We start from the raw sequence: 27,664 nt of genomic DNA on the forward strand, positions 1-27,664 counted from the left end.
AGTTAAATGCAGATAAAACAGAAACTTTGATTATTGCACCGGATCACATGCTCTCAGAAATTAGGCAGCATATCAGTTCTTCAGACCCTTCATTTCAGTCGAGTCTCAGAAACTTAGGTGTTATATTTGACAGTTCAATGTCTCTTGAGAAACACTCTAAACAACTTGTCCGGAACTGTTTTTATCATCTAAGAAACATTTCTAAACTCAAGCTACTGGTGTCAAAGGCAGAACTTGAGATGATTATTCATGCTTTTATCTCTTCTCGTTTGGATTTTTGTAACGGTCTTTTTACGTGTCTCAACAAATCAGCTCTGGATCGCCTTCAGTCTGTACAGAATGCAGCGGCAAGACTTTTAACTGGTACAAACAAGAGGTCACACATTACTCCAGTTTTGGCTTGTCTTCATTGGTTGCCTGTAAATTTTAGGGTTCATTTTAAAATTTTAGTTGTAACTTTTAGAGCTCTGCACGGTGAAGCTCCCCAGTATATCTCTGACCTGTTGAAACCTCATGCTTCATCCCGAGCACTTAGGTCTTCAAGTCAGAGGCTACTGGTGATCCCACGTACTAGGTTTAAAACACGTAGGGATCGAGCTTTTCAGGCACTGGCACCTAGGCTGTGGAACTCTCTGCCGTTGTCTTTACGCTGTCTAGACTCTACTGACTCCTTTAAAAAGCAGCTGAAGACATTTTTATACAAACGGGCTTTTAATTAATTTTAACTTGTATGTCTGATCTTATTGTAAAGCACTTTGATTTTTTTTTTATTTTTATTTTATCTGTGAAATGTGCTATATAAATAAATTTTACTTACTTACTTAGTTCACAATCGTTACAAAATATCATTCCATTCTTTTGTTTGAAAAGGAGTAGGCAGAAGTATACACTTATTAGTCCCTACTTGAAGTGAAAACCAATTGTTTAAAAACATGAAAAGTGTGTGCAACCACTCTCTGTACTTTCCATAATGTATTTTTCCACCCACATTATTTTATGTATTTTTTTTTTTTAAGTTTCAAGATGTGTGGTTTTTTTCTTCATGGTAAACTCTACTGTTGCTCCCTTCCCTATTCTGGTCGGCTAGTCAACCAGTGGTATTCAAGTTATGTGCTTTCAGGTTTCCAGGGTACTGGACGGGAGTATGTGTAGGTTTGCAGTCTGCCGTCTCCCCTTTATAAAATATCTTTAGAAAGGGGCAATACCATGGTATGATAAACTAGCTTCAAGGAAAAGGTTAAAATAGTTGCTTATGTTGAAATGTTTGCATGGTTGTATTTGTTAAAAATGGGGACTTAACTTGGAGGTTTGAGGGGGGAATGGGGCTCTCATTTCAAAATCTTGAAATTGTGTTTGCAGATATAGATGAGCTTCAGTTCAATGCATCTCCTGAAGATTTCACCAGCAAAAAAATCACTACAAAGATCCTGCAACAGATTGAGGTCAGTTTGTTCCATTTTTGTCATTTCATCAATCTGAAAATTTCAAGACTTCCTTAAAAAAGACTTCTTGAAAGTCTCTAAAAAGTTGGCCTTTCAATATTGTCAAAAATCACAACTCCCTTTTCTGTTAACATAATGTGTTGTAGTGCACAACGTGCAACACCAGGTTTCAGTATAGTGATTAAAATGTGTAACCTGCTGAAACCTCAGACAATTATGGTGGAAAAAACCCTAAATGCAATACAAGCTCCAGTGAGTGCTATAGTTCATTAGTTAACGATGTCAGGTTTTAATTGAATGTTTTGGTTTCCCAGGAGCCTCTAGCCCTTGCAAGTGGAGCGCTGCCCGACTGGTGTGAACAACTCACCTCCAAGTGTCCTTTCCTCATCCCTTTTGAGACCCGACAGCTCTATTTTACCTGCACTGCTTTTGGAGCCTCCAGGTGAGTGTGATACAGGAGTAAACAAACATACCACACATAACTTGAGGCATCTCAGCTCAGTTTTATTTGTATAGCTCCAGTCCATAGCAGTAGTTCCCTCAAGACACTTGATATTACAAGGGAGAGACCCTCACAACACAACTTAAAAATGTGCTCCTTTGTGCTTATAACATAAAAATTGTAAAGTAAAATAATAAAATAAAATCGACAACAATTTCTTTTGTTATCGATTTAAATGTGACTCTTTGAAAACATCATTTTATGACTGACAGATTTAGCATTTTGGTCTTCAAAGACGGTAGAAAGTCCCGTTATCGACATTTGAATTTGGCCTTTTTAAAGTTTAACCTTGAAGACCACGTCCTGTTGGTGTACTTCCAACACTCTGGCCTCTGACCCCACTCTGTCTGCAGGGCAATTGTGTGGCTCCAGAACCGTCGAGAGGCAACCATGGAGCGTTCTCGGCCGTCCACCACAGTGCGGCGGGACGATCCTGGTGACTTCAGGGTGGGTCGACTGAAACATGAACGAGTGAAAGTTCCCAGAGGAGAGACTATGATGGAATGGGCTGAGTCCGTCATGCACATCCATGCTGACCAAAAGTCTGTGCTAGAGGTGAGAGGTGGTTTGTTTTTAACAAATCACAAAAGAAAACCTTCTGCGTCTACTGCTAGATTTGCAACATGCATTACAATTATCGGTCCGTGGCATGCCAGGCTAAGTGTGTCTGTGTGTGTTTCCAGGTGGAGTTTCAGGGTGAGGAGGGAACGGGTCTCGGTCCAACTCTGGAGTTTTATGCTCTGGTGGCTGCAGAGTTTCAGAAAACGTCACTGGGAATCTGGCTGTGTGATGATGACTTCCCTGACGATGAGTCACGACAGGTCAGTATTACCACGTTCACAAAGTGACAGGTTTAAAAGTAAAGTTGGTGAAGAATCCCATTCTGTCATATTAGGAGACATTAAAATGAGGATCAAACAATGAGGTTAGTATGGCAAAATAATAATAGAAAAGGGTTGTTATTGTTGCTGTTGTTATTATTATTATTAGTAGTAGTAGCAGTAGCATTAGTGTTATATATTTAAATGTTGTAATGTCAGTGCTAGTCTGTCTTAGTAGCTGTGATCAAATTTGAAGGTGGCATTAAAAGCCAGTGGTCATTAAGCAAGGGAAAATAATGAAAGTTTAAAAATAGGGATAAATTTATCAAACAGTGACAGTGATGATGCTTTTTTTATGTAAGAAGTAGAGATGGCACGATACCACTTTTTTATGTCCAATACCGATATCATAAATTTGGATATTGGCCGATACCGATATGAATCCGATATAGCGTGTTTCTAATAGAGATGGACCGATCCGATATTACGTATCGGTATCGGTCCAATACTGACCTAAATTACTGGATCGGATATCGGAGAAAAATAAAAAATGTAATCCGATCCATTAAATATCACGAAAGCACCTCACAAAACTTGCAACACGCCGTAACTCACCTCAGAACGTTAGCACGTCGGAGCAGTATGCATCACGTGATAGAGCGGCTGTGGCATGCGGGACCTGTCGGTGGTCTGGATAGCATTTGGAGCTTCGCTAGCAACCCGGCATTTCATCTCCGACAAAGTTATCCCCGAGAGAAGTAAAGCAAGTGTGTAAGTCCATCTCTGAATGTTTGTAAAGCATTCCTGCGTTAAGCTTACCAAACGATATATGGAGCGACTGCCTCTTCTGGCTGCTACTTCAATCATGAAACTGCTTAATGATCAGCTGATCGGCTTTTCTGTCGCGAGTCCGTCTCTCTGGTTTGTTTTTGGCCCACTTTGCACCAGAAAGAGGAAACCAGCGGCTGAACAACAGCAGCACGTTTAAGCTTGATCAGCTGTTGTTAGAATTTATTTAATATTACTTTCTACTCGAGGATCTTTTTCTACGTAGCTGACGGCTGGTAACTGTGCAGGGGCGGATCTAGCAAAGTTTAGCCAGGGGGGCCGATAGGGCATTAACAGGGAAAAGGGGGCACAAAGACATACTTTTCTTTCTTATTCTCATTTAAAATGTCGAGCTTTTAATAAATAATTATCCGAATCTTACACCCAAAGTTTTAATTTGATGTAAAATGAATAGAAGTCAATTACTGTATATAGTGACTATTAAGTCTAATATATATACCCTAGTAAGCTATAGTACTTTTTCCTTTGGGAAGGTACCATCTGTGCAGTCTGCAATTTTGTTGAAGAAAGATGTTGAATCTATTTAATATTTCTTGAAAAATAATTGATTTCTGTGCTTTTTTTTTCCACACTGCATCAAATTAAGGTTGATTACGTTGATTAAGCATCATGAGGTGGAGTGTGAGGGGTGGTTCCCTATTTTTTATTTATTTATTTTTGTTGTTGCTGGGAGTTGGAACCCTATTAGTTAGGTTGCTTAATATTTACGCTAAGTACTCTTTAAAATACCAGAATAGGGAGGATGGTGTAGGTTTAAGTTTATTAGATTGATCAGTATTGCTGAACTATGAAATATTTTTTTTTTGCATACAGGTATAACAGAATAGCTTTAGTGTAGTTGTTGTTTTAAACTTGAGTATGAACTTATACAAAATGCAGCAAGATATTTTAAAAAACAGTTTTGTTGATTAAAAAACACTATATCGGATTCATATCGGTATCGGCAGATATCCAAATTTATGATATCGGTATCTGTATCGGACATAAAAAAGTGGTATCGTGCCATCTCTAGTTTCTAATCAATAAAACTGTTTTTATAATATCTTGTTGTTGTTTTTTTTTAACTTCAGTTTGAGCTTATACAAAATGCAGCAACACTAAAGCTATTCTGTTATACCTGTATGCAAAAAATACACTGCACCCAAAATATTTCATAGTTCAGCAATACTGATCAATCTAATAAACTTAAACCTGCTCCATCCTCCCTATTCTGGTATTTTAAAGAGTAAGCAACCTAACTAATAGGGTTGCAAACTCTCAGCAAAAAAAAAAAAAAAAAAAAAAAAAAAATAGGGAACCACCCTCCACCTCATGATGCCTAATCGACGTAATCAACGTTAATTTGATACAGTGTGAAAAAAAATGCACAGAAATCAATTATTTTTCAAGAATAATTAAATAGATTCAACATCTTTCTTCAACAGAACTGCAGACTGCACAGATGGTACCTTCCCAAAGGAAAAAGTACTACAGCTTACTAGGGTATATTAGACTTAATAGTTAATATATACAGTAATGGACTTCTATACTTTTTACATCAGATTAAAACTTTGGGTGTCAGATTCAGATAATTATTTATTAAGAGCTCGACATTTTAAACGTAGAAAAGGATCCTGGTGTAGAAAGTAATATTGAATAAATTCTAACAACAGCTTATCAAGCTTAAACGTGCTGCTGTTGTTCAGCTGCTGGTTTCCTCTTTGTGGCGCGAAGTGGGCGATAAACAAACAAGAGAAACAGACTCGTGACAGAAAAGCCGATTAGCTGATCATTAATCAGTTTCACGTTTGAAGTAGCAGCAGGAGAGGGAGGGGGAGAGAAGAGGCAGTCGCTCCACATATCGGTTGTTAAGCTTAACACTGGAATGCTTTACAAACATTCAGAGATGAACTTACACACTTGCTTTACTTCTCTCTGGGATCACTTCCTCGGAGATGAAATGCCGGTTTGGTAGCGAGGCTCCAAATACTCAACCAGACCGCCGACAGGTCTCCCACGCCACAGCCGCTCTATCACGTGATGCATACTGCTCCAAGGTGCTACGGTTATGAGCTGAGTTATGCCATGTCGCAAGTTTTGTGAGGTGCTTTTTTGATATTTAATGGATCAGATTACATTTTTTTTATTTCTCTCCGATATCCGATCCAGTAATTTAGGTCAGTATCGGACCGATACGTAATATCGGATCGGTCCATCTCTAGTAAGAAGTACCACAAAAAGTAAGTTTTAAAATTAAGGAGAAAACCCCCCAAAAGAGCCTTGATTCCTCTTTGCCACAGCAGGAATCTTCAGTGCCTTAGCTCATTTTAAAGTAACAGATGAGAATTAACAGATGTCCCTCTTATGTTTGTCTCAGGTGGACCTGGGTGGTGGACTGAAGCCTCCCGGTTACTATGTGCAGCGTTCCTGTGGTCTATTTCCAGCTCCGTTCCCTCAGGATAGCGAGGAACTGGAGCGAATCACCAAACTCTTCTACTTCCTGGGCATCTTCTTGGCCAAGTGCATTCAGGACAACCGGCTGGTCGACCTACCAATATCACAGCCCTTCTTTAAGCTGCTCTGCATGGGGGACATCAAGTCTAACATGAGCAAGCTGCTATACCAGTCTCGAAGCTCACCGCAGGGTAACGACCCTGAGCGGCCCCACCTGCAGCCCTTCCTGCTACTGTCTGAGGTACAGTCTGAAGCATCGACTGAGGAAAGCCAGGAGACTTACTCAGTGGGCAGCTTTGATGAGGATTCCAAATCTGAGTTCATCATGGACCCACCAAAACCAAAACCTCCAGCTTGGTACCACGGTATCCTGACCTGGGACGACTTCCAGCTTATCAACCCACACAGGTCTCGAGACAGTTTTTAATGTTTAGCGTTCTCACAGTCAGCCTGAAAGCTCATGTTTTACCCAAGCAGGTCACCCTCTAGCTCACTGCTGAACCTGAACACATCCCGTGACATGTAGTACTGCTGAAGTTAAGTTCTAAGAAAACCATGAAATATAAGATGTGAGTTTTGGTCATTTTGAAACTTCTTGAAATCTGAGCAGCCTTAATTTTAAAGCACTAACAACAGAAACTTGGAAAGTGTCTGCCAACACTAAAAGGCTTGTGTTATCATCTGCACAAGCTGATGTGGTTTAACAACATTTGGTTCAATTTTGTTAAAGTGAAGCATGACTGAAACCTCATTCAGACAGAATTAACATGCAAAGTTAAGGAAGCAGAGCATAAAAAGAATATGTATTTTAAACTTGTGAAATTCTAGGATCTGTTCTGGTCTGCAGCAGAAACACAAATGGGGAGAGAGACGCACTAAATGAGTAGGAAATGATAAAGTCAGAGAGAAAGCAGGTCAACAATAGAATAACTACACTACAGCAGACTCATGATGCCCTTTTCCTCTCGCTCCTCTTCCTGCCTCCTCCAGGGCGAGTTTCCTGAAGGAAGTGAAGGATCTGGCAGTGAAGAGGAGGCAGATTCTGGCCAGTAAGAGTTTGTCTGAGGATGAGAAGAACACTAGGCTGCAGGACCTGATGCTGAAGAACCCGCTGGGCTCTGGACCTCCCCTCAGTGTCGAGGACCTCGGGTAAGAAAAGACGCATACAAAGGTGCTGAAGGTGTTACTCTTGTGGTAACGCGATCTGCATCTTTAGTGTTTGCTTAGAAGGGCTAGAGGTTAGTAAAGACCAAGACCAAGAGGACTGTGATAATAGCTGCTTTTTACTGTTACGCCTATAGTCCTTTTGGGGATACCAGACTGTAGATATAGTTTTTAATGCTCTAAATGTTTCATTTTAACATTGCAAGTCTAAGGGATTCACTTCCTTTTGGGGCCAGCCTCAAGTGGTACCTAAAGAAACTGCAGTTTTGTTGTGTGTTGGCTTTGTTCATCAGCCTCAGGGGGTTCTCCTTGCTCTAATCACAGCATACACAGCACGCTGAAGTCAAACTGGAGCTACCCTTTACCAAGAGCTAATAATAGCATTAGCAATTCATTTAAAAATCAAAAAAGACAAATGAAATGGCAAAGAAAGTGGTACATAGTTATTTGGGAAAAGATGAAGATGAGTGGTACCAGGAAAGGTTTAGCATTTGTTTGCTTAAAATAAACAACTGGACTGAAAGAAAATGACATTCACTTAACAGCACTATTTTCTTACAATAATGTTTTCACCAGAAACTGAGATGTGAAAAATCTTGTTTCATGTGAGACCACATGGGTTAGAATAAAGTCTTATGAAGTATTTGGGTACCGAGATTTAACTAGGCAATCTTTGTTGTGGTCAAAAACATCTGAGCAGAGGAGCAGCTCAGTAAATAACTTGTGTTCTAGTTCCAGCTGACAAGCACACATGCTGTCAGGACTGTCGAATACTTGAGCTCAGTATTTGCAGTGAAAGAGTTTGCACAGCAAAAGCAGAAAGTTTACGATTTTTGACTTGTTTTCCCATATGACACGGACCAGATGTTTGACAGCCACTTGAACTTTTCTCTGCAGGTTAAACTTTCAGTTCTGTCCATCCTCCAAAGTTCATGGTTTCTCTGCAGTGGATCTCAAACCAAATGGAGACGATGAGGTAAAAATGCCTCAGAGCAAGCTTCTTATGTGGATGGAAATATCTTCACGTAAATTTGCACATTTTACAAGAGTTCACTGAGTGTTTACTATGTGTATAGATGGTGTCCATGGAGAATGCAGAAGAGTACGTGGAGTTGATGTTTGACTTCTGTATGCACACTGGCATCCAGAAACAGATGGAGGCCTTCAGAGGTAAATGTGCAAAACTGGCACATTACTTCTCTACAGTGTCCTGTCTGTGGAGAAATCTGTTTTGCCCTCTTTGCTAGTTTTTCAGAAAAAAAACCAAAAAACACAAAATAAAATGGTTTCCTGTTTAAACGAGGAAAGAGGTGGACAACATAAAGCAAGAAAGTAGTGCTCTGTGTTCACAGGCAGTTGTTTTAATGCTGGGAACGCCCTTGACCTAATTGGACTTGGTCTTGGTAAAGTTTGAGCTTTACCGAGGCCGACAGGAGGAGATGCTATTGGCAACAACATGAAATTTTGAAAAATACACAGCTGCCAGTCTATTCTCACACCTGTTTCTAACCTGAGCTCCTTACTTTTTTTTTTTTCCCTAAAGATTGACTCTCATTTTAGACCCTTATGTTCTCTCGACTCATTGTCACAATAGAATTGATTCCATTGCGACAAGAAACTTTTTTGGTTCCCTTTCCCTGGCAGTTTAGTAAATTTGTGATTATTTCTAAAATCGAGTGAATACTTGGGTATCTAATATCATAAATGTTTCCTCTCCTCCTCAGAGGGTTTTAATCGAGTGTTTCCAATGGAGAAACTAAGCTCTTTTAGCCATAAGGAGGTGCAGATGATCCTCTGTGGCAACCAGTCCCCTTCCTGGACTGCTGACGACATCATCAACTACACAGAACCAAAGCTTGGTTACACCAGAGACAGGTATGACATGTTACATCAACACTAATGGAAACACCAAAAGTTGATTCTGTTCATCTGGACGGAGCATCATGGTAACGCTATGTCCAGATGAACAGAATCAACTTTTGGAGATTTACTTTCCTGGGTGATTGAGAATGCTAATGGAGACACTGAGCCACGGCATCGTGTATTTAACCTCTCCTCTTCCTTCAGCCCTGGCTTCTTGCGGTTTGTGCGAGTCTTATGTGGAATGTCATCTGATGAGCGTAAAGCCTTCCTGCAGTTTACCACTGGCTGCTCCACCCTGCCACCTGGTGGTCTTGCCAACCTTCACCCCCGACTCACCATCGTCAGGAAGGTAAACTGGCTCTCTGAATGACTGAGTTTGTTAATGTGTGTAGTTTTAGTCAGTAAGCTGACTGACTGTTGCCTCCGTAGGTGGATGCCACAGACTCCAGCTACCCATCTGTCAACACTTGTGTTCACTACCTGAAGCTGCCCGAGTACTCATCTGAGGACATCATGAGGGAGCGCCTGTTAGCCGCTACCATGGAGAAAGGCTTCCACCTCAACTGACCACCGCTGCCACACTGAGCATGCTTCTCAAGTCATCTGTCCGTCTCGCCTTGTGACTGACGAATCAGCCAGCCAATCCAAACCAGCTGACTGACTGACGGCCGGACCTCCTGCTACAGGAGGAGGAGGATTTATGTTGCAGAAACAAAATGAAAGAAACGCTGTCACATCTTTCACACCTCTCTGACCGCCTCCTTCATCATCAGCAGCAGCATCCTCTTCCTCACCATCCTGAGCTGCTGCTGCTGGTCTGTTCCCAGCTTTGATGCTGCAGGCTTACGTGTGTGTGTGTGTGTGTGTGTGTGTGTGTGTGTGTGTGTGTGTGTGTGTGTGTGTGTGTGCGTGCTGATCTCCTCCTCCTGTCTGCTCTCAGTTTGGTGCCTGGTTTGACTCGTAGCTTCTGTTTTCACTTCCTCCTCCCTGAAATGTTCATGGATCCCCACCTCCCCCCATTTATTGCTTTTTGTTTTTGTGTGTGCGCGACAGTTCTCTGGTTGTTACTGACCAGTTGTAAAGGTCAAAGGTCAGAGAGCCTTTGGTGTTTGTTTTACAATGAAGCTATAGAGACAAAAACACTGGCTGTGTGCAAGGCACATCTAAAGAGAAAGATTAAAATAAAAAAAAAGAAAGCTCTGCTATCCCTGTATTTTCTTTGTATATTATAAACATTTATTTAACTCAAGTTGCAATTTGAGGTAAACAGATATTTTCAAATGTGTATGCTCCAAAAAAAATAATCATTAAAATGTTTGCAAAGTATGAAGTAAAGAATGAGTCTTGTGGTCTGTGGAAGAATATGAATCTTTGATTTTTTTTTCCCCCCCATTTCGTTTGCACGTTTAAGTGTTTCAGTATTACAACCGCACTTCAACCAACATGAGGCTGAAGCAGATTTATCATCTACAGCAGTCCAGTTGCTGAGAATCACCGCGTAGAGATGTAATTGATTTAGATATTTATCTTGTAGCCTTTTTCTAAAAATTTTTTGCAAACTTATCATACAGATGTTTCAGTATTAAGGATATATTTTAAAAAAATGAACTAGAGTTATAGAATTTTTATTTTGTTTTTTTTTTTTATTGTTTTATTACATATTAGACATAATACCACCAAATGTCTTTACGTTTTGGTTTGTTACAAACAATTCCTGTGGTCTGCCAATACCCCGAAAGGCAAATTAAAAATAAAAAAATAAAATGTAATTCATTCCCCGCTAAATTCACACAACCGGTTTTCTTCCTGAATAAATTCAAACTGGCCAACTTCAGAGGGAGGCTTCCTTCTCTCAGCTGTGCAGATCGAACATCTGGATACACTGTACAGATGTGTATTAATATACTGACCAGAGTACATGTGGGCACTGAGTTCTTTTTATTATTTTAACATCAGTACCTTTAAGCAGATTCTAAATTCAGACTGTAAGCTGCAGGCCAGTCCTCAGCCTGAAGAACAGTCCGTGACTTCCTTTCTTTTTGTTAGCTGTCCACCATCTTGTCAATAGTGGTGAGGGGTGCGAGGATGCGGCTCTTGTTTGTTTCCACAATGTGTCCGTTCTGGATCATCTCATCCAGGATGATATGAACTCGATCCAGATTGAACATTATCTGATAAAGGCGAAGGGTCAAGGAAACAAGGAAATAAAGACAAAGACTCCTACTGAACAACTAGTGATGGGTAATTTTTACATGAATATTTGACCTCAGCTCTAAATCTATTGTGTGTCTCCAGGTTATTTTATTTTTGCCATTCTCTGTCCTTGTCAATGGTCACTGTCCTTCAGCTGACTATACAATGTATATGAAGTAGCTTTTAAATAATAATATTATTTATTATTATTATTTGAAATTAGTTAACAAGCAATTAAAAATTACTGAGCTTTGGTAAAATATACACTGTGCTTTTAGCATGACTCTTATACATGCAGTGTGTGCAGCTGTGGTTGTGTTACAGGATACATCCAGTTCACTCTGTAGGGAGAAATGCACATTAGACTGAAACATTCAAACAGCTGCAGCTTCATGCATTTCAACAGTGTCTTCATTTGTTGTTACAGACATCTCAAAAAGTGTACAATATATGTTTGAAACTGTAATCATTACTTTTAATGCTTGTAAGACTCTTGTGTCAAGCCAGCCTCCAATTCGAGACTTGCAGTCAAGCTAGCCTCGTGTTTGTTTTCTGTTCCCTGTGTATTCAGAGATGTGGAAACCTGACTTCAAAATAAAAGCCAACTTCGAGTAAATTAACAGATATGTTAAGAACATAATAACATATAATTTAGTCTTGTTTACACACTCTAATGTTAGATCCACATGACACAACCTTGTACCCTAGTAGCACCCTGTCAATATCAAGGCCATCTTATTTTGGATTTCAAAGTAAAAGCCCTGTGAATTTTCATTTTTGAACTGCTCTTTCAAATAGAGTAGAATAGAATAAAGTTTTATTATCCCAGGGATGCTCCATAAATCACCCCTCCAATAGCCAAACCCACCTGTTCTCTGATTGGATAGTTAAATTTGTGATTAACATGACATTGGCCAATCAGATGAAAGGAAGAAAAACCGGGTCAAAATTCGTACTTGTAACTTGAGTGCCGAGTTTCACACCTATTAGTCCACACACAAATCTTTTTTACGCACACACAAATTATTTTTACACATACGAATCCTAATTTACAAGTACAAAATATTTATGACCACAATTGGCGCCCATATTTATACACCCTCACAATGGTATCGTGTGTGGGAGTCAGGGTTTTAATAGTTTTGCAATTTTCATTAGTTTTTATTTTTATTTAGTTTTGACTTCAGATTTTCAATTTTATATCAGTTTTAAGTAGTTTTTACCAATTGTTTGCTAGTTTAGTTTAGTTTTTATTTTTTTGAAAATCCTTAGTTTCAGTTTAGTTTTGATTAGTTTCAGTTATAGTTTTAGTTGTGTTTGCAATAATTAAGTGTAACAAAATCCCAGTTTCATCATATCAGTCATTCTCTTCTGCTTATCCTTGGGTATGTTGCTATTCCAGCTACCATACCCTGCACCCTGGACGGGTCGCAATGACCTTGTAGTACCATATCACCCTATTAGAGCACTTCGCTCTCGCTCTGCAGGCCTACTTGTTGTTCCTAGAGTATTTAAAAGTAGAATGGGAGGCAGAGCCTTCAGTTTTCAGGCCCCTCTTCTGTGGAACCAGCTTCCAGTTTGGATTCAGGAGACAGACACTATCTCTACTTTCAAGATTAGGCTTAAAACTTTCCTTTTTGCTAAAGCATATAGTTAGGGCTGGACCAGGTGACCCTGAATCCTCCCTTAGTTATGCTGCAATAGACATAGGCTGCCGGGGATTCCCATGATGCATTGAGTTTTTCCTTTCCAGTCACCTTTCTCACTCACTATGTGTTAACAGACCTCTCTGCATTGAATCATATCTGTTATTAACCTCTGTCTCTCTTCCACAGCATGTCTTTTATCCTGTCTTCCTTCTCTCACCCCAACCAGTCGCAGCAGATGGCCCCGCCCCTCCCTGAGCCTGGTTCTGCCGGAGGTTTCTTCCTGTTAAAAGGGAGTTTTTCCTTCCCACTGTCGCCAAAGTGCTTGCTCATAGGGGGTCATATGATTTTTGGGTTTTTCTCTGTATCTATGAAGCGCCTTGAGGCGACTTTTGTTGTGATTTGGCGCTATATAAATAAAATTGAATTGAATTGAAAATTGAACTTTTGACAGAGTAGGATAGACATTATCAAATGAGGAGAAGGAATTTTCTGGGATTGAAGATCCTCTGGATGAGTGGCTAAAAGCTATCATTTTGTCATTGATTGGTAATTGACTGATAACTGGCCACATTCACAGCTGTATTGACTTGTTGTGGATGTTGTCTATCCCATGTTTGAGGACTCCAATTAACAGATTGAAAACAGCAACACTAAGGGAAGAACATGCAGTGCAACCCTATCAGTTGCCAGTGTCGGTTGGGCTCTGTGATGAATCAGGTGAGCTGGCTTCATGGCTGAACCAAGACATAAATTGCCCCCAGGTGTTTAGAGGTAGGAAAGGCAAAATGTATATTGCAATTTTGTGTTTAAGCTTTAATGATCAAAAGAAACTGAATCGTGTTTAGAAGATAAGATGCCTGTGTTCGTTTAATGCGTTCCCATGAGGAGGCCGGCTGACGGTCTGGAAGACCCAGTATCTGACCGACTGAATGGGGACGACAGCTGATTTAGCGCTGACTCGACCACAGGACACCATCCCAGTTAAGAGGGAAAAGCTGAAAGGCTGAGTATCACTCTGGAGGGAACCTGTGGGACAGCAGGCTGAACGAAACATGTTTTTTGTTCACACATTAAAACGTGTGAAAGGAGGGAATGTTGGGATTGAAAATGTTTGATTTCTATTACTAAAATAAGCGGTTATAATCATTTTCATACACACATTGCAAATGTGCCCAATAATAAGTTGGCACTAAGTCTTTTGAATTTCAAAAGCTTCGTTCGACGTGACTGTCCGGACTGATATATTGTTGGAAATGACTTAGAGGTGCAGAGGGATAACTGCAAACATGCTTACACACATAGATTATGATTAGAATAAGTCTGGGTCAGAGAGTGCCGAACATGATATTCTAAACCAACTTTGAATCACTAGAAGAACAATGGATAATACCATTAGATTATCAAGGCTAGGCAGAGAGGTGTTTTGCTTTTCTGTCTCTTACAGACGAGGGAGCAGATACCAGACGAGGTCACGGAAATACGAGGATGACACCAAGACTGCCACGTCCGTGCGGGAGGAAGATAGCTCCTTTAATCTATGTTTTTGTCTTACTATATAATGTTGTACAGCACACTTGAGGGTCATCCTTTTTGTGAAACATGCTGCTGGTTCACATAGATGTCCACAGCACTGTGTAAACTTGTAATTTCAACTGCCAAAAGCAAAGTAAATCCTTTTTTAAAAGACAAACCTTTCTCCTGAGATTCCTTCCAAAAATTGTGAACATGACAACTGTCAATATAGAGTGACATTAACTTGTGGAAACAGCAACTTTGCTTTTAAGAGTGTTCTGAAGTCAGTGAAAGAGTGGGTCATATATGGGCAATTTCAACGGGCCATTACTTTGAAAGGCAAAATCAAGGTGACTTGAAATTGACTTGGTATCCCCGTGAGAGTGTACACTGTTGATCTAGAATGAAATTATCCTGTGGAAACAGCAATTTTCATTTTAAGAGCATTCTGAAGAAATTGAAAGAGTATATCATATATGGGGAAATTCAAAGGGCCCATTAATTTAAAAGGCAAAATCAGAGCAACTTGAAATTGGCATGGTTTTACTGTGGGGTTGGACACTGTCGATTTAAGGTGAAAAATTATCCTGTGAAAACAGGAATTTTCCTATTTAGAGCATTTTGAAATCATTGAAAGTTAAGTCATATATGGGCAATTTGAAATGGCTTTTATTTTGGAAGGCAAAACTCAGACTGACTTGAAATTGACATGGTATCACTGTGGGGTTGGATACTGTTGATATAAAGTGCAACTAGTCTTTGGAAATATGAGTTTTGCTTTTAAGAGCATTCTGAAATAATTGAACTGATCACTGACTTCGTCAGCTGGTGCGAACAGAACCATCTTCGCATCAATGCCAGCAAGAGGAAGGAGCTGGTGATTGACTTCAGCAAGAAGCCACCCACTATTACACCAGTGAACATCCAGGGTTTGGACATTGAAATGGTGGAGTAGTACAAATACCTGGGTGTTCACCTCAATAACAAACTGGATTGGTCCACAAACACAGATGCACTTTACAAGAAGGGTCTAAGTCGTCTCCACCTGCTACGGCGGCTGAGATCCTTCGGGGTGAACAGGACACTCCTAAGGACGTTTTACGACACTGTGGTGGCGTCTGCTATTTTCTATGCTGTGGTCTGCTGGAGTGGCGGAATGGCAGAGAGGGACAGGGAGAAACTCAAACTGGTCAGGAGTGCCAGCTCTGTCCTGGACTGTCCACTGAAGTCCATCGAGCAGGTTGGGGAGGAGAGGATGTTGTCTAAGCTACCTGTATATACGAACTTCGGTTGCTTATGTTTATAGGACCACATTGTGTCTTCCTTTTACATTTTATTTTCCCTTGCTGCAAGAGCTCTGTAACGCCGAAATTTCTCATCCGTGGGATAATAAAGCTTTATTTTATTCTAGTCTACTCTATTGAAAGAGTAGTTCAAAAATGAAAATTCACAGGGCTTTTACTTTGGAATCCAAAATAAGATGGCCTTGATATTGACAGGGCGCTACTAGGATACAGGGTTGTGTCATGTGGATCTAACATTAGAGTGTGTAAACAAGACTAAATTATATGTTATTATGTTCTTAACATATCTGTTAATTCACTCGAAGTTGGCTTATATTTTGAAGTCAGGTTTCTACATCTCTTCCCGTAATACTTTGAATACACAGGGAACAGAAAACAAACTGGAGGCTGGCTTGACGCCAGTTTTGAGACCTGCCTTAGACCTGCACTGATAATGGATCCAATGGTTTTCACCCCTCAGCAGTATAGCTCGAGAATGAAGTGAGGTAAAATTTACCAATTCAAAAGGTGCATCTACAAAATAGCTAGTCATTGTGACTTTGACCTCAAGTTCTGAGGCTTTTTAGGATTTTCACATTTCTACCACAGATGCATCTACTAGGATGCTGAGGTGTAGCACTGGCGGCTACCAGTATTTATCTCTGTAAGAACCTCGATCAAACTGAACTCACCACCCGGCTGAAGTATTTATCCAAGACCTCCACAAAGTTATGAACCAGCTCGTAGATGGACAGCTCATTCTGTGAGAGTAAAGAGGAGAAACACGTCCTGTTGACCATTGAAAGGACGAAAGAGGTGTAAAATACCTCCGATCACACTCACCTCACTGTCTGTGATGCCCACCACGATATACAGAGCAGCATACTGGCGGTAAACCAATTTAAAGTCTTTGTACTCCACAAAGGAACACTGCAAACAGAGAGGGGTTATAAACATGATATTGTTATGTTATTTATTTGATCTAAACAAGACTGGGAACTCGCAGACAGACACCTGATCTTTCTTGCGGCTCAGGCAGTAGCGTACTACATCGGCCTCAAGAGCTGCTCTTCTGCTCAGCTCCACAGAGTGATAATACCTGGACAGCCTGGTCTGACCCTGTCGGTTCACCATTAGCACGAACTTGATCATTATCCGATCGGTTGCTGGCTGCAGAGGAATCGTAAAGTCGATATTATCAGTACAGACCATTGCCCCGTGGTATGAGATATTGCAATCTAATACCTCACTCCATACCTGAACGTTTGTTTTACTTACCGCCAGCTGTTAGCTTGTGCCAGTTGCTACATTAACTCCATCAAACGGGCTAAAACGGGAACTTCTGTTAACGAGTTTTTGCCCCAATCTAATGTTATTTTAAACACAATGCTGTCGGTTTACAGGATTAAAGTAAGATTACTGTAAAGTACTGTAAGGGTAAATAAATACCAGCGAAAGAGGACATTCAACAATATACAGCCATAGCATTTGATACGCATGCGTAGACAGGTGCATTCCAGGGTAACAGTTATTCCCTACATTTGAACGCAAGTACTTTCTACTTATACTTTCAAAACATGCTCGTAATATAAGCTTTAAGACATTTGAGGGAGTAATTATTCCACGCAAACAATCCAAAAGAAAATCCCATTAACGTTTGCATTTTTCTTCTTTGAAAGATGCATAATACATAATTTGTACATAATTTATTGTACTGTACTCACGGTTTAAAAATGCTCGTTACGATCCTGGACGGGGTTTTAGATTCAGCTGTTTAGAAGTTGTGGTTGTGGTACTTAAAATGAGCAATAGACAATAACCACAATGTATCTGCTAGCTAAAGGTAAAACTGCTGTATTTCCCTATACATCTTAATATATGCTCCGTTAAAGAGTTATATTTTACTACCCTTTCTTTTAGCAGTGAAGGTTCCATAATATATTTGGATAGCAGGAAGGGAAAAGGAGGATGGATGTGTCCCGTCAGGCATTGCGGCTGGGTTCTCCCACCTTGACCATCGGATCCGAGAGAGGTCGGGGGAGAGAACAGCAATGGCGGCCGGTTAGCTCTATACAAAACACCAAGTCCCCAATCAGCCGCGCGCACCACATCGCTCCGAGGAAAGCCAGTTTTACACAACACGGCGGAGCCAGCGAGACAGGGACGGAGCTGAGACACGGGCTTTAGGGGGCGGGGATCCCTCCGCGGATCGTTGCTGCCTGTGGAGACTTTCCTTCTACTTAAAAAAAAAAAAAAATTATGGACGAACACCCCGGCGGAGGAGGGGTCGGAACGAGTGCCCCACGACAGCCTCCGCCACCGCAGCAGCAGGGGAATAACAGTAGTGCTAATCCGCCAATTGGAGGCGGTGGTGGCGGAGCAGTCATGGTACCACACCAGCCCGATGAGCTACCTCGGCCGCAGCAGCAGTACACAATCCCCGGCATCCTGCACTACATCCAGCATGAGTGGGCCCGGTTCGAGATGGAGAGGGCGCACTGGGAAGTGGAGAGGGCCGAGCTTCAGGTTAGCCCTCCCAACTTAGCACTGAATTCCAACCATGCTAACCCCCAACAACAACAACATGGACAGTGTGTAGACAATTGGTTTTAGAGAGGTAGTGGCAGTGTTGCAATATTTAATTTATTATTTCATCGATTAGTTAGGCATGGCCTTGGTTTAAACGGGAGGCAAAAGCAGCTAAACTCGATATTTGTAACCCGACTGGCTAAGTGGCTAAGCTAAAGGGTCAGCTCTGGGTTACCGTTAGCTCGACTAGTGGTAGCGCTTAGCTTCAGTCGGTGTCAGACAAATTTAGCAGGTAGCCGAAGCTGTTGTTGTCGTTCTCCTCTGTTAGCTGATTTGTTCATATGAAGCTAAAACGTTCGTACTGTGGCTACTGAGTTCAGGCGCTAGCTGGTAATAGAGAAGTGAGTCCAACCGACTGTCAGCTATCTAATCTCAGTCATTTTGGTTTGTCACGCTAGCTGTTAGCAGTGTTAGTCGCTAATGTTGCTTTTGAGTCAACAGCTGGGCCCGAGCGACTGTGATTCACAGCACATAAGGAAAAGAAATGAAATTGGAGGAAAACTACGTAACCATTTAAAAGTTATTCTTTTCAGTATGAATGATGAAATAAACTCAGTAGTTAACTTACTAAGTTAGTATTGAAAGATAAAAAATTTGCGACATCAAAATATTATAAACATGAGATACAAAATAAAAAAAACAAAATGTTCAAGCCCGTATATTAGTCATATCTTATTTGCTAAAAAAAAATAATCAAATTTATAAATTAAATTTAAATTTAAGAATAAAAACACTTGAATTTTAAAATCATAAGATAAAAGGCAGGCCTTAACTATCAGCGTTACAATTGTAAGTTAGGAGGGTAAGACAATCAGATAAAAGGTCAAAGCTTTTAGCAGGCATGATAAAATGAGAGCATTTCTAGTTTTTCACAGTCTCAGGTGGTAGAAGTACTTTCACCTCAGTAAATGGGCTGCCCATGCACTTAAGATGATAAAATGTAATCACCTATTGAATGTGGCATGTACTAATATGATAATCAGTGGCATTAAGTAACAAAACAAAGACATTTTTAAACCATGTAGATTTATTTAAATCCACACCAGTGTAGAGTGCCTTTGGTTTCCTTGTAAAAAGAATAGTGTCTTTGTTTTGTAATAAACAAGGCTAATTCATTGACATATAAATGAGTTATTATCAAATCTTTTATCTGTTTTGAAAGGTATCCATGTAAGATCAGTTTAGTGTTACATAGACTTGGACTAACTAATAGTTTCTTGAAGCTATTTATGACCACTGTTTAGAGTGTATTCACCATGAGGCCATCAAATAGGGTTATGGCAGAACCATTCTATGTATTTATTTGAACAATAGTATTTGCTTTTATAAGTTTCCTGCTACTTGTATAGTTCCTGCTTTAAGAAAATGTTTTAATTCACACAATTATTAAATACATAGAAAATGTATGTAATTTAATACTGCTCTGTATGTGTCTCCAATGGTGTAATGGTAAGAGAAAGGGCACAGGTTTGATTTTAGCCGGCAACATAAATCCTCTTTTGGGTTGGGTCAGGAAGAACATCTGACATCAAACGTGGAGCTACCCGCTGTGGCAACTCTTTGTATCAAGCCTTTGTGACAGGAAAGCAGTCGAAAGTAGATTTTTTACATACATTGTTCTATATAAAGCTCTAATACAGGTCGGAATCACCAGACACCCCACGATACAATATTATCACAATACCTCAGTGATGATATGATGATATTGCAATTTTGAACATTTTGTTTGGGATATACTGAGTATTGCCATAACATATATTATGATTTGTGACCTTTTTTGACTGCAAATAATTTCCTCAAAGTTGAACTTTGTTAGTATTTGTTTTTATCCAGTAAAATAAAGTTGTCTCACTTGAGTTATTTATTTATTTATTTATTTATTTGCTGCAAAATGAGAACGTCAATAGCAACACCTGGTATAATTGTTGCTATAAGATGGATTCAGTCTGCTGTCAGTCTGGAATTGAATGGGGACAGGTTGGCAATTACATCTACTGTTTCTGATAATACAGCAGTAAACTGTGATAAATCATTGAAAATCACACCTGTTGCTGTCTACACAGACAGAAATTCATATTTAAATATTACATTTGCGCTCGATAACCTTCCTGTTCTTTTGGAATGTAACCAGAATACAACTAGCTGGCAGCCAGCTGAGTTGAGTTGAGTCGAACTGTGTTCACTGGTAAGGACTCGTTCAGACTCATGGCAACATGTTGGCAATCTGTCTACATTTATAAACTAAACAGCAGCCATTTGCAAACTTACTGAGAGTGACTGCTGTTAGTCCAAGTAAAACTGTGACCTCTTCTTCATAGTATTCCCAAAATATTTTACTTTTATTTAATAAAATACTGATTTTGTCCCTATATCAATATAACCTTGCAATGCAGAATATCACATTACTGTCCTGTATCAATTCTTTCCTCATCCCCAGTAATGTTTAACCTTAAAAATGTAGAACAGTTCAAATAATATGTGATACTTAAAAGTAAAAACCATTCATTGAATAGATGGGTTTTTTTTGTTTGTTTTAAAGTTATAAATAGTTATTACTAAGTACAGCAGAAAGCAGATCTCTCACAGTCAGGCTGCTACAAATCACGCCCATCCAGTTGCAGCTGTGTCACCAAGCCTGTGTTATTTTAAAAAAGCTACCTTAGTTTATGTAATGGTGGACGCTTTTGTGTCTATATCTGTGAAATACCTCTGGGTTTGACCGATTGCCTTGTACTTTGGGACCAGTTAATTAAAAGCCACCATCAATCAAATTTATCACCACTGACCGTCATTGTTTCTTGCAGGCAAGCTCGGAATTGGACTTTGTTCTGTTCTTGTTATTTGTTGAGTTGGTATGTTTATCAGTACCCGAGCGCTCTCCTCGTCCCATTGGCAAAGAGTCAAACTTGTATTGCAGCGTCACTGATGCTGGATGCCTTAAGCGTGACTGTCAGAGCTCCTGATAAGAGTGGATACCAGCTGCTGATAAAGCTTGAGCGGAACAAATAAGTGGAGGTGTGAACTTGGCGTGCAGGAGAAGGGGCCAGTGAGGAATTATTGGACGCTGGTTTATTAATACAAACTGTCAATGAATGAATGTGAGTTAGTATAACCCACAGTCTATGAACTCACAGTGAAAAGAATGAAATGGTGTAGACAGGAGACAAATGTAAAGGAACAAGCGGTAAAGTGTCTCAGTAAGGTGTTAGCCTCACATGTGAACATCACCAGAACATCTTCAGACATTTTTGATCCTCAAAGATGTCTTGTCTTGATTTGGAGTGAGGCTTGCATGGTCCCAAAACATACCAACGGAATGCCTCCCACAGCAAAATCAGAGCTCAGCCCAAATGGCTGAGATTTCATTCATAGTTTCTCCCTGTTCGTATGAATTTGTATGATTAGATGTGGTTGTTTTGAAGTTACTTGTAAGAAGATTAGATTTTAGCCACATTTTTTGTTGTTGTTGTTGTTTTTTAATTTTCTTATTCTCTCATCCAAGCCCGTGTAGGGATGAACTAGGGGTGCAACGATACACAAAATTCACGGTTCGGTTCGGTTCGATACTTTGGTGTCACGGTTCGATATTTTTTCGATACAAAAAAAATGTTCATGCCTTTTTAATTTTTCATTTATTAAAATTATAAATTTGCATATTTTAACTCAAAAGTACAGTTTTTAAATTTAACCCTAACCCTTGTGCGTGTTTTTTATTTTGACAGCGAATGCGCACCTGCGGACCACTTATGTGCAGCCCTGGTTATATAGTTCGTCATATTGCAGCCACAGAAATTATTTTGTCCATGAAACCATAAAGCTGCACTTTCTTTTTGCCTTATAGTCTGATTTGTCATAACTTCTCCGTTTTGTGGTAAGCTTTTCTTTGGCTGTCACTTCTTCACCCTGACCTGTCTTATTTGGCTCAGCAGAACTAAAATATATATATCCTGCTGCTTTTACACACGCACTCACATAAGCTCAGCGATTCTCTGCGCAATCAACCTCTCACATGTTTAAGCTTGCTGTGGGAGATTTCACTTGTCATGTTTGCATAGTAAGCTAATGATTAATAAGACGATGTCAGAGGAATTGGTGCGCAAATTATCATCACTCACAGATCAGTGCTGTCGCTCTCTATACACAGTTCGCACGATTGCAAAGTGAAAGCAAAAAAACAAGCGCAAATTCAAACGCGATTTCAATATGTCACATATTGACAGTGGCTCACAGATGCCAATGACATAATTACCCAGCTACATTTCTGAAAGAATGCAAAAGCATTGACATATATTTTTCCTTCCTACAAAAGCCCGACGGGCAGGGCAGAGATAGATTTTGGTAGCCCGACTGAAAAAAATCGCTAGCTCCAGGACGTCGGGCTAGCGATATTGCAAGCCCTGTATCTGATTGAGGAATCACTCATCTTTGGAAAAGAGAGTTTATTACAGAGAAATGTCTCTTTCCAAAATAAAAGCTATACTATCCGCTTCTTCTGGGCTATATTCTCAGCAGCATAAGGAGAATCATGTGCTAACAGCTGTCTAAATGACTCGGCTAAAGTTAGTAGCATACTTGTTGTTTTGGTCTTTGCACTAGGATGATGTCGGCGTAAATGTGCAGTCATATTCGTTGTGTTCCCACTAGTGCTTTCAGGTTAATCTCGTTGAAATGACCTTAACGCCACAACACGGCAAATCTCCGTTAACGAGCTACCGCCGATCGCCCCGTGTGTGGGGCTAGACAGCCAACACGTTAACGAGCTAACTGCGCTAACACACTAGCTCCCACCCATGTAATTGAGCATTGCATGGCACATCCAACATACTGTTTTACTTTAGTCCATGACTCGCTTACCTTCAGGGTCATACGTCACATGAAAACCAAAATAATTCCAAACGCCAGATCTGAATGAGGGTGGGGGAGGTCCATGTGTCTTGCTAGCTTGCCCTGCGCTCTTCCTTCTGACTATGCTGTCTGTGTTGAGCGCTCAGTGGATCTGCGCTCGACAGTGCAGCCTAGGCGGAGTAGTCGAACGCAGATTCACTGAGCGCTCAACACAGACAGCATCGTCGGAAGGAAAGTTGATAAAATAAATTACAAATGTTGTATTGTTCGATACATATGCGTACCGAACCGAAAGCACTGTATCGAACGGTTCAATATCGATACGAATATCGTTGCACCCCTAGGATGAACTACAGGATGCACAACCCTTTTGAACAGACAAGTAAAAAAGACAGAATATTTAAAATTTGTGGTCCTGGTTTATTTGACATTTTTCTGTGCTTTGTTTTCTGTCCTTTCATTTGAGCTTGGTGATTGTCAAAACAAGATATCCAGTTAGTTTACATAGCTCACAGAGCACATTGTATGTTAACTGTTCATCTGCATATTAATGCAACTTCTGGGGGCTTATTGCAGATGTTTCTCTGTGTGAAACAACGAAGTTTCGATGGAGCAGCTACAAAGTTTGTTTTTCTTCACGTCAGAGTTTTCTCATCAGGTGGTTTGATAAAAGACTCACTAGCTTTTTCCCAGTAAAAATTTTAATGGTGATTTCAGGAACAGCGCTGCTGTTTTTGGATGTTAGAAACACGTTTTCTTCCATGCTACCTGATTTCACCATCTCTCTCCTGCTGCTGTTGTTATTGGTGGTTTTGTTTAAATCTAGGGCTCTGTGGGCTTAATGACGTCAGACTTCTTACTCACACACTGCTCCTGAATACGTTTGTATTTCAGGTCTGTTTTAGCAGCAAATGTGGATGAAACCCTCACATTTACATCATTTAACACATCGGCGCCTACTGAGATGTGCATTAAAACGAAACATCAAAGCAAAGAATTTATGCCAAGAGTTTCTTTTAAATCGAATTATTCGATGAATCGTTGCAGCCGTAAATGTCAGCATCACAGGTGTGAAATGCCTACATATAGACAACTAAGTTAAATGGGCCAGCCCAGGTCACCAATATGTGATCCAGGTTTTTGAGTCAGGATTTGACCCATTCGCGATCCAAATACTGGATCAGTGCATCAAGATAAAATGCTCCCTGGCAGACAGTTTCACTTGTGGATGTCAGAACTCTGATCCAGTTTGATGTTAGACAAGTCTCAATTCAAGCTATACAGTAACATAAGTGTCTAACTGTGTTCTAAAATCCTGTCTCAATCCACACACAGGCTTTTTAATCCATTATTGGTCTAATTTGCCTAATCTTCACTCTGCTTCAGATTTGTTGGCAACAAACAGAAATGTTTCAGTTTAGTGGCTGTGACTGTTAAAATGGAAGGACTTCCTGTTTTCTCTGTGTTATTTATTCAAATTCATAATGTACTTCATAGTGTACATTGTTAGTGTGAGAACAAAAACCTGTTGGTGTTGTTTCTTTGTGGTAATCACTTGCGTTTTGGTGACATGGATTCAGCAAGTGTGTCTCTGACGTCTTCTCAGGTTCAGTGATGTGATCTAGGGTCGTCAAAAAGAAAAAGATACTCAAATACTATTGACACTAAAAATTGCTCATGATCTTATATGCTCATTTGCAGCAATATTGATACTGACAGTGCTGTCTTCGCCTCCTCCAGATGACACACAGCCACAGTGCTGCCCTCACGAATAGCTAAGGCCGTTTTTGTGCTCGCTGCGTCGCTTGTGTCGCAAGTGTTGTGTGATTTTTATTTATTTTTTTTCTTCTTTCTTCTTCACACAGTGATGACTGATGACACAGTCTCGTGGCATGTCAGCCAGTCAAGCGCCTCTTGATTTTTGTAACTTGGTGTGTATTTGGGGGTGAAAAAAAAGCTAAAAATCGCAAATTATTAGCAATGTATTGGGATAATATTGTAATGTTTGGGTGTGATGAAACAAAGTGTTATGTTAAGTGTTAAAACCCAGATTGAAAGTGAAAAAGTTAACCAGCACCTAGACAGAAACAACAGCATAAAATACCGTCTTTGTTTGTTTGTTTACTTTTAAAAGTAGTATTGAGTATGAGATTTTTTCCTGGATGTCAGTATGGAGCTTGAAATTTTAGTATCATGACAACCCATAGTCCAATTTATGTCCTGTTTTCCTGCATAAACTGGACAGAATTGATAGATTGCGATCTACCTGCAGATGCAGCATAATTTTGTCCTTCCGCAGCTTCCCTTTTGCACTTCCCTTTTTGCATTCTGTTCTGCTCAAGCCCCACAGGGATCTGCATACCAGAACCTCCAAATGTGAAGATATGTGGCAAAGCAAGTTTGGAGTTTGTCTTTATATAGATAACCTGTTCCTAATAATTCAAATAAGCCTACAAAGAACGCTGTTGTGTAAAACAAACTGACATATGTGATAGGGCTGCCACGATTAGTCGACTATTAAAATCGTCGAAGACTAATTTAATAGTCGACGCGTCGTTTGAAGCTTTGTAAGATCCCAAAAGACGCAGGAATAAGTAGTGTAATAACGGACTGAAACAGAAGATGGCAGCACTGCATGTACAAGGATGCCAGCTGCCATGGAGAAGAAGCTGTGTCCCAGAATTCGTAGCGCGGCCCTGCTCAGTTGTCAACAATGGCAGCAGCTAGTTAGTTTTAATATTACTCATATTATTCTTTCTAGGTCACAAAATAAACATTTAACATATTTTCAGGCGAGAATGTAGCTGTGTAAACTTCAAACATCTGCTCAGTTTATCAAGACACCACATATTTTCAAAAGCGCTCCGATGTTTTATGTGGGTAACAGACGTCTCACCAGCTCGATAGCAAGCCGGGGTTCAAGGCTCACTAGAGCCGGTGAGAACACTGGACTCCCGGCAAATCGTTTTCAAGCCCACCGCTGTCTTTCGCTACTCAGGTTAAACATGTAATATAAGTCACCTAGATAACTTAAAAATGGTATTGCTTGGCTTTTTTTTTTTTTTAGTATTTTATTTATTCCTGAGTAAATCGGTTTGGCTGAGATTAAAGTTATAGTTTTTACACAGCCTAATAAACGTCAAGCAGACAACAGATTATCAGAAGTGTGAGATGCTCGAGAATATACTCCGGTGTCCTGTTATATTTTAGATAGCAAGGAGTTTATTAAACTTCACCGAAACAATCTGCAAATGTCATTAAAATTTAATAAACTCTCATCTTGTCTTTATTTTTAATTAGCACATACCTTAAACACTTCAAGCTGTAAGCTAATGATAGTTATATAAGAGCAGATGCTGCTGGTGCAATAAGCTGTACGTTTTACGTCCAATGGATGCATGATCTGATTAGTCGACTATTCGCAAAAATAATCGGTGACTAGTTGACTATCAAAATAATCGTTTGTGGCAGCCCTAATATGTGAGCTGTTTGCTGCCTTTGTTCTGTGGTTCTGCGACTTTGTAGAACTCAATCTGATCTTTGCTCACAAGACGTTACTAAACCCATGAGTTTTGATCACGATCAGGTCAAAGGTCGTCTTCTTTACCTGGAGAGAGAGTAGCAGTAGTTGGGGCAGGGCAATGGTAACTCCATGTTTTGATATAGAGGACAGGGCTGTAGCAGCCTGGCCTACTGGGACCTGCTCTGACAGCCTGATCCCAGCTGGACACTAAAAGTAGACAAGCCCGAAATAACTGACACATGCGCACACACACACACACACAGACTGAGATCCAAATACCTGTCAGTCATAAACATGATTGAACGATCTGTGACCTTTTTTTTTTTTTTTTAAACTGTAATATAATTTTTAGTTAAGTTATCATTTATGTTAGAAGAGGCAGGATTGAAGAGTTCCTCTGGTCTTTGACCTGTTCTTGTTTCTCAAAACATTCAGTGAGGATATTTCTGGATCCTGTGGATGTTTTGGTCATTCTCCACAACTTTAAAAGGTTGAGATCTTTTTGGGTTCTGCTTAAAAGTCTTAAAGACAGGTTGTCAGTAAGTGTTCTCACAAAGGAAACAAGTACAAATCTGTGTCTCTCAGTCATACAGTTGTTCAGAAGAATTGCACCGATGCCCCCAACCCCCATGTTCAGACCAGTCTTATCTGTCAGTGTGGCAAATCTGGGTCAATGAGCTCATTTCACACACACGCACACACCTTTGTCATCATCACCCCAGTACTCTGACTTCACCTTGGTCTCTAAGGAGCGTTTGATTCATGCACACCAGGTGCACTGGTTGGAAGGGGTTTTGTGACCTGTACACATCCAGTGAACTGGCCTTGAGGAGCAGCCTTTCTCAGATTAATGTGATCAACAACAAAGACAAACTGCAGGATATTTTCTAATTAGTCTGAAGTCTCTCTGTAAAAATACAAGCAGTGTGAGGGTAATCCTACCTACAACTATGACTGTGGACGTTTCAACAAAAGAAAAAAAAAATCAGAATCAAA

The 27,664-nt window shown here is 40.1% G+C and overlaps 3 protein-coding genes across 9 annotated transcripts in view; 2 read left to right on the forward strand and 1 right to left on the reverse strand.

Moving 5' to 3' along the window:
- The window catches only part of hectd1 (HECT domain containing 1), a 46,271-nt gene extending 35,871 nt beyond the window's left edge, over nt 1-10,400 (forward strand). For all 3 annotated transcript variants that reach the window (XM_085390615.1, XM_085390617.1, XM_085390618.1), the window contains 11 exons: nt 1,360-1,442; nt 1,757-1,884; nt 2,298-2,499; nt 2,628-2,765; nt 5,971-6,455; nt 7,038-7,196; nt 8,109-8,187; nt 8,288-8,381; nt 8,936-9,086; nt 9,279-9,423; nt 9,504-10,400. In XM_085390615.1, the coding sequence (XP_085246741.1) occupies nt 1,360-1,442; nt 1,757-1,884; nt 2,298-2,499; nt 2,628-2,765; nt 5,971-6,455; nt 7,038-7,196; nt 8,109-8,187; nt 8,288-8,381; nt 8,936-9,086; nt 9,279-9,423; nt 9,504-9,641 (1,802 nt within the window). In that variant the 3' untranslated portion in view covers nt 9,642-10,400. The remainder of the gene's footprint in view (nt 1-1,359; nt 1,443-1,756; nt 1,885-2,297; nt 2,500-2,627; nt 2,766-5,970; nt 6,456-7,037; nt 7,197-8,108; nt 8,188-8,287; nt 8,382-8,935; nt 9,087-9,278; nt 9,424-9,503) is intronic.
- A 283-nt stretch (nt 10,401-10,683) lies between these two features.
- ap4s1 (adaptor related protein complex 4 subunit sigma 1) lies at nt 10,684-17,639 on the reverse strand. 5 transcript variants are annotated; one of them, XM_085390621.1, is made up of 6 exons: nt 17,436-17,639; nt 16,726-16,881; nt 16,555-16,641; nt 16,404-16,472; nt 11,597-11,632; nt 10,684-11,245 (listed from the first exon to the last, which is right to left on the reverse strand). In XM_085390621.1, exons 2-6 carry the CDS (start codon nt 16,861-16,863, stop codon nt 11,117-11,119), a joined length of 459 nt encoding a protein of 152 aa, XP_085246747.1. In that variant the 5' UTR covers nt 16,864-16,881; nt 17,436-17,639; the 3' UTR covers nt 10,684-11,116. The 5 variants fall into 5 exon arrangements, with proteins under 5 accessions (XP_085246747.1, XP_085246746.1, XP_085246748.1 ...); XM_085390620.1 differs by lacking the exon at nt 17,436-17,639 and adding an exon at nt 16,990-17,378; XM_085390622.1 differs by lacking the exon at nt 17,436-17,639 and adding an exon at nt 16,990-17,375 and having other exon boundaries at nt 11,597-11,608.
- Nucleotides 17,640-17,713: 74 nt separating this feature from the next.
- The window catches only part of strn3 (striatin, calmodulin binding protein 3), a 32,882-nt gene continuing 22,931 nt past the window's right edge, over nt 17,714-27,664 (forward strand). Inside the window, exon 1 of the mRNA XM_085390619.1 lies at nt 17,714-18,237. Within this exon, the coding sequence (XP_085246745.1) occupies nt 17,971-18,237 (267 nt within the window). The 5' untranslated portion in view covers nt 17,714-17,970. The remainder of the gene's footprint in view (nt 18,238-27,664) is intronic.

Source organism: Rhamphochromis longiceps, linkage group LG19 (genome assembly GCF_057381845.1).
Source record: "Rhamphochromis longiceps isolate RC_006_pf linkage group LG19, R_longiceps_female_GT1.1, whole genome shotgun sequence".
NCBI classification, from domain to species: domain Eukaryota; kingdom Metazoa; phylum Chordata; class Actinopteri; order Cichliformes; family Cichlidae; genus Rhamphochromis; species Rhamphochromis longiceps.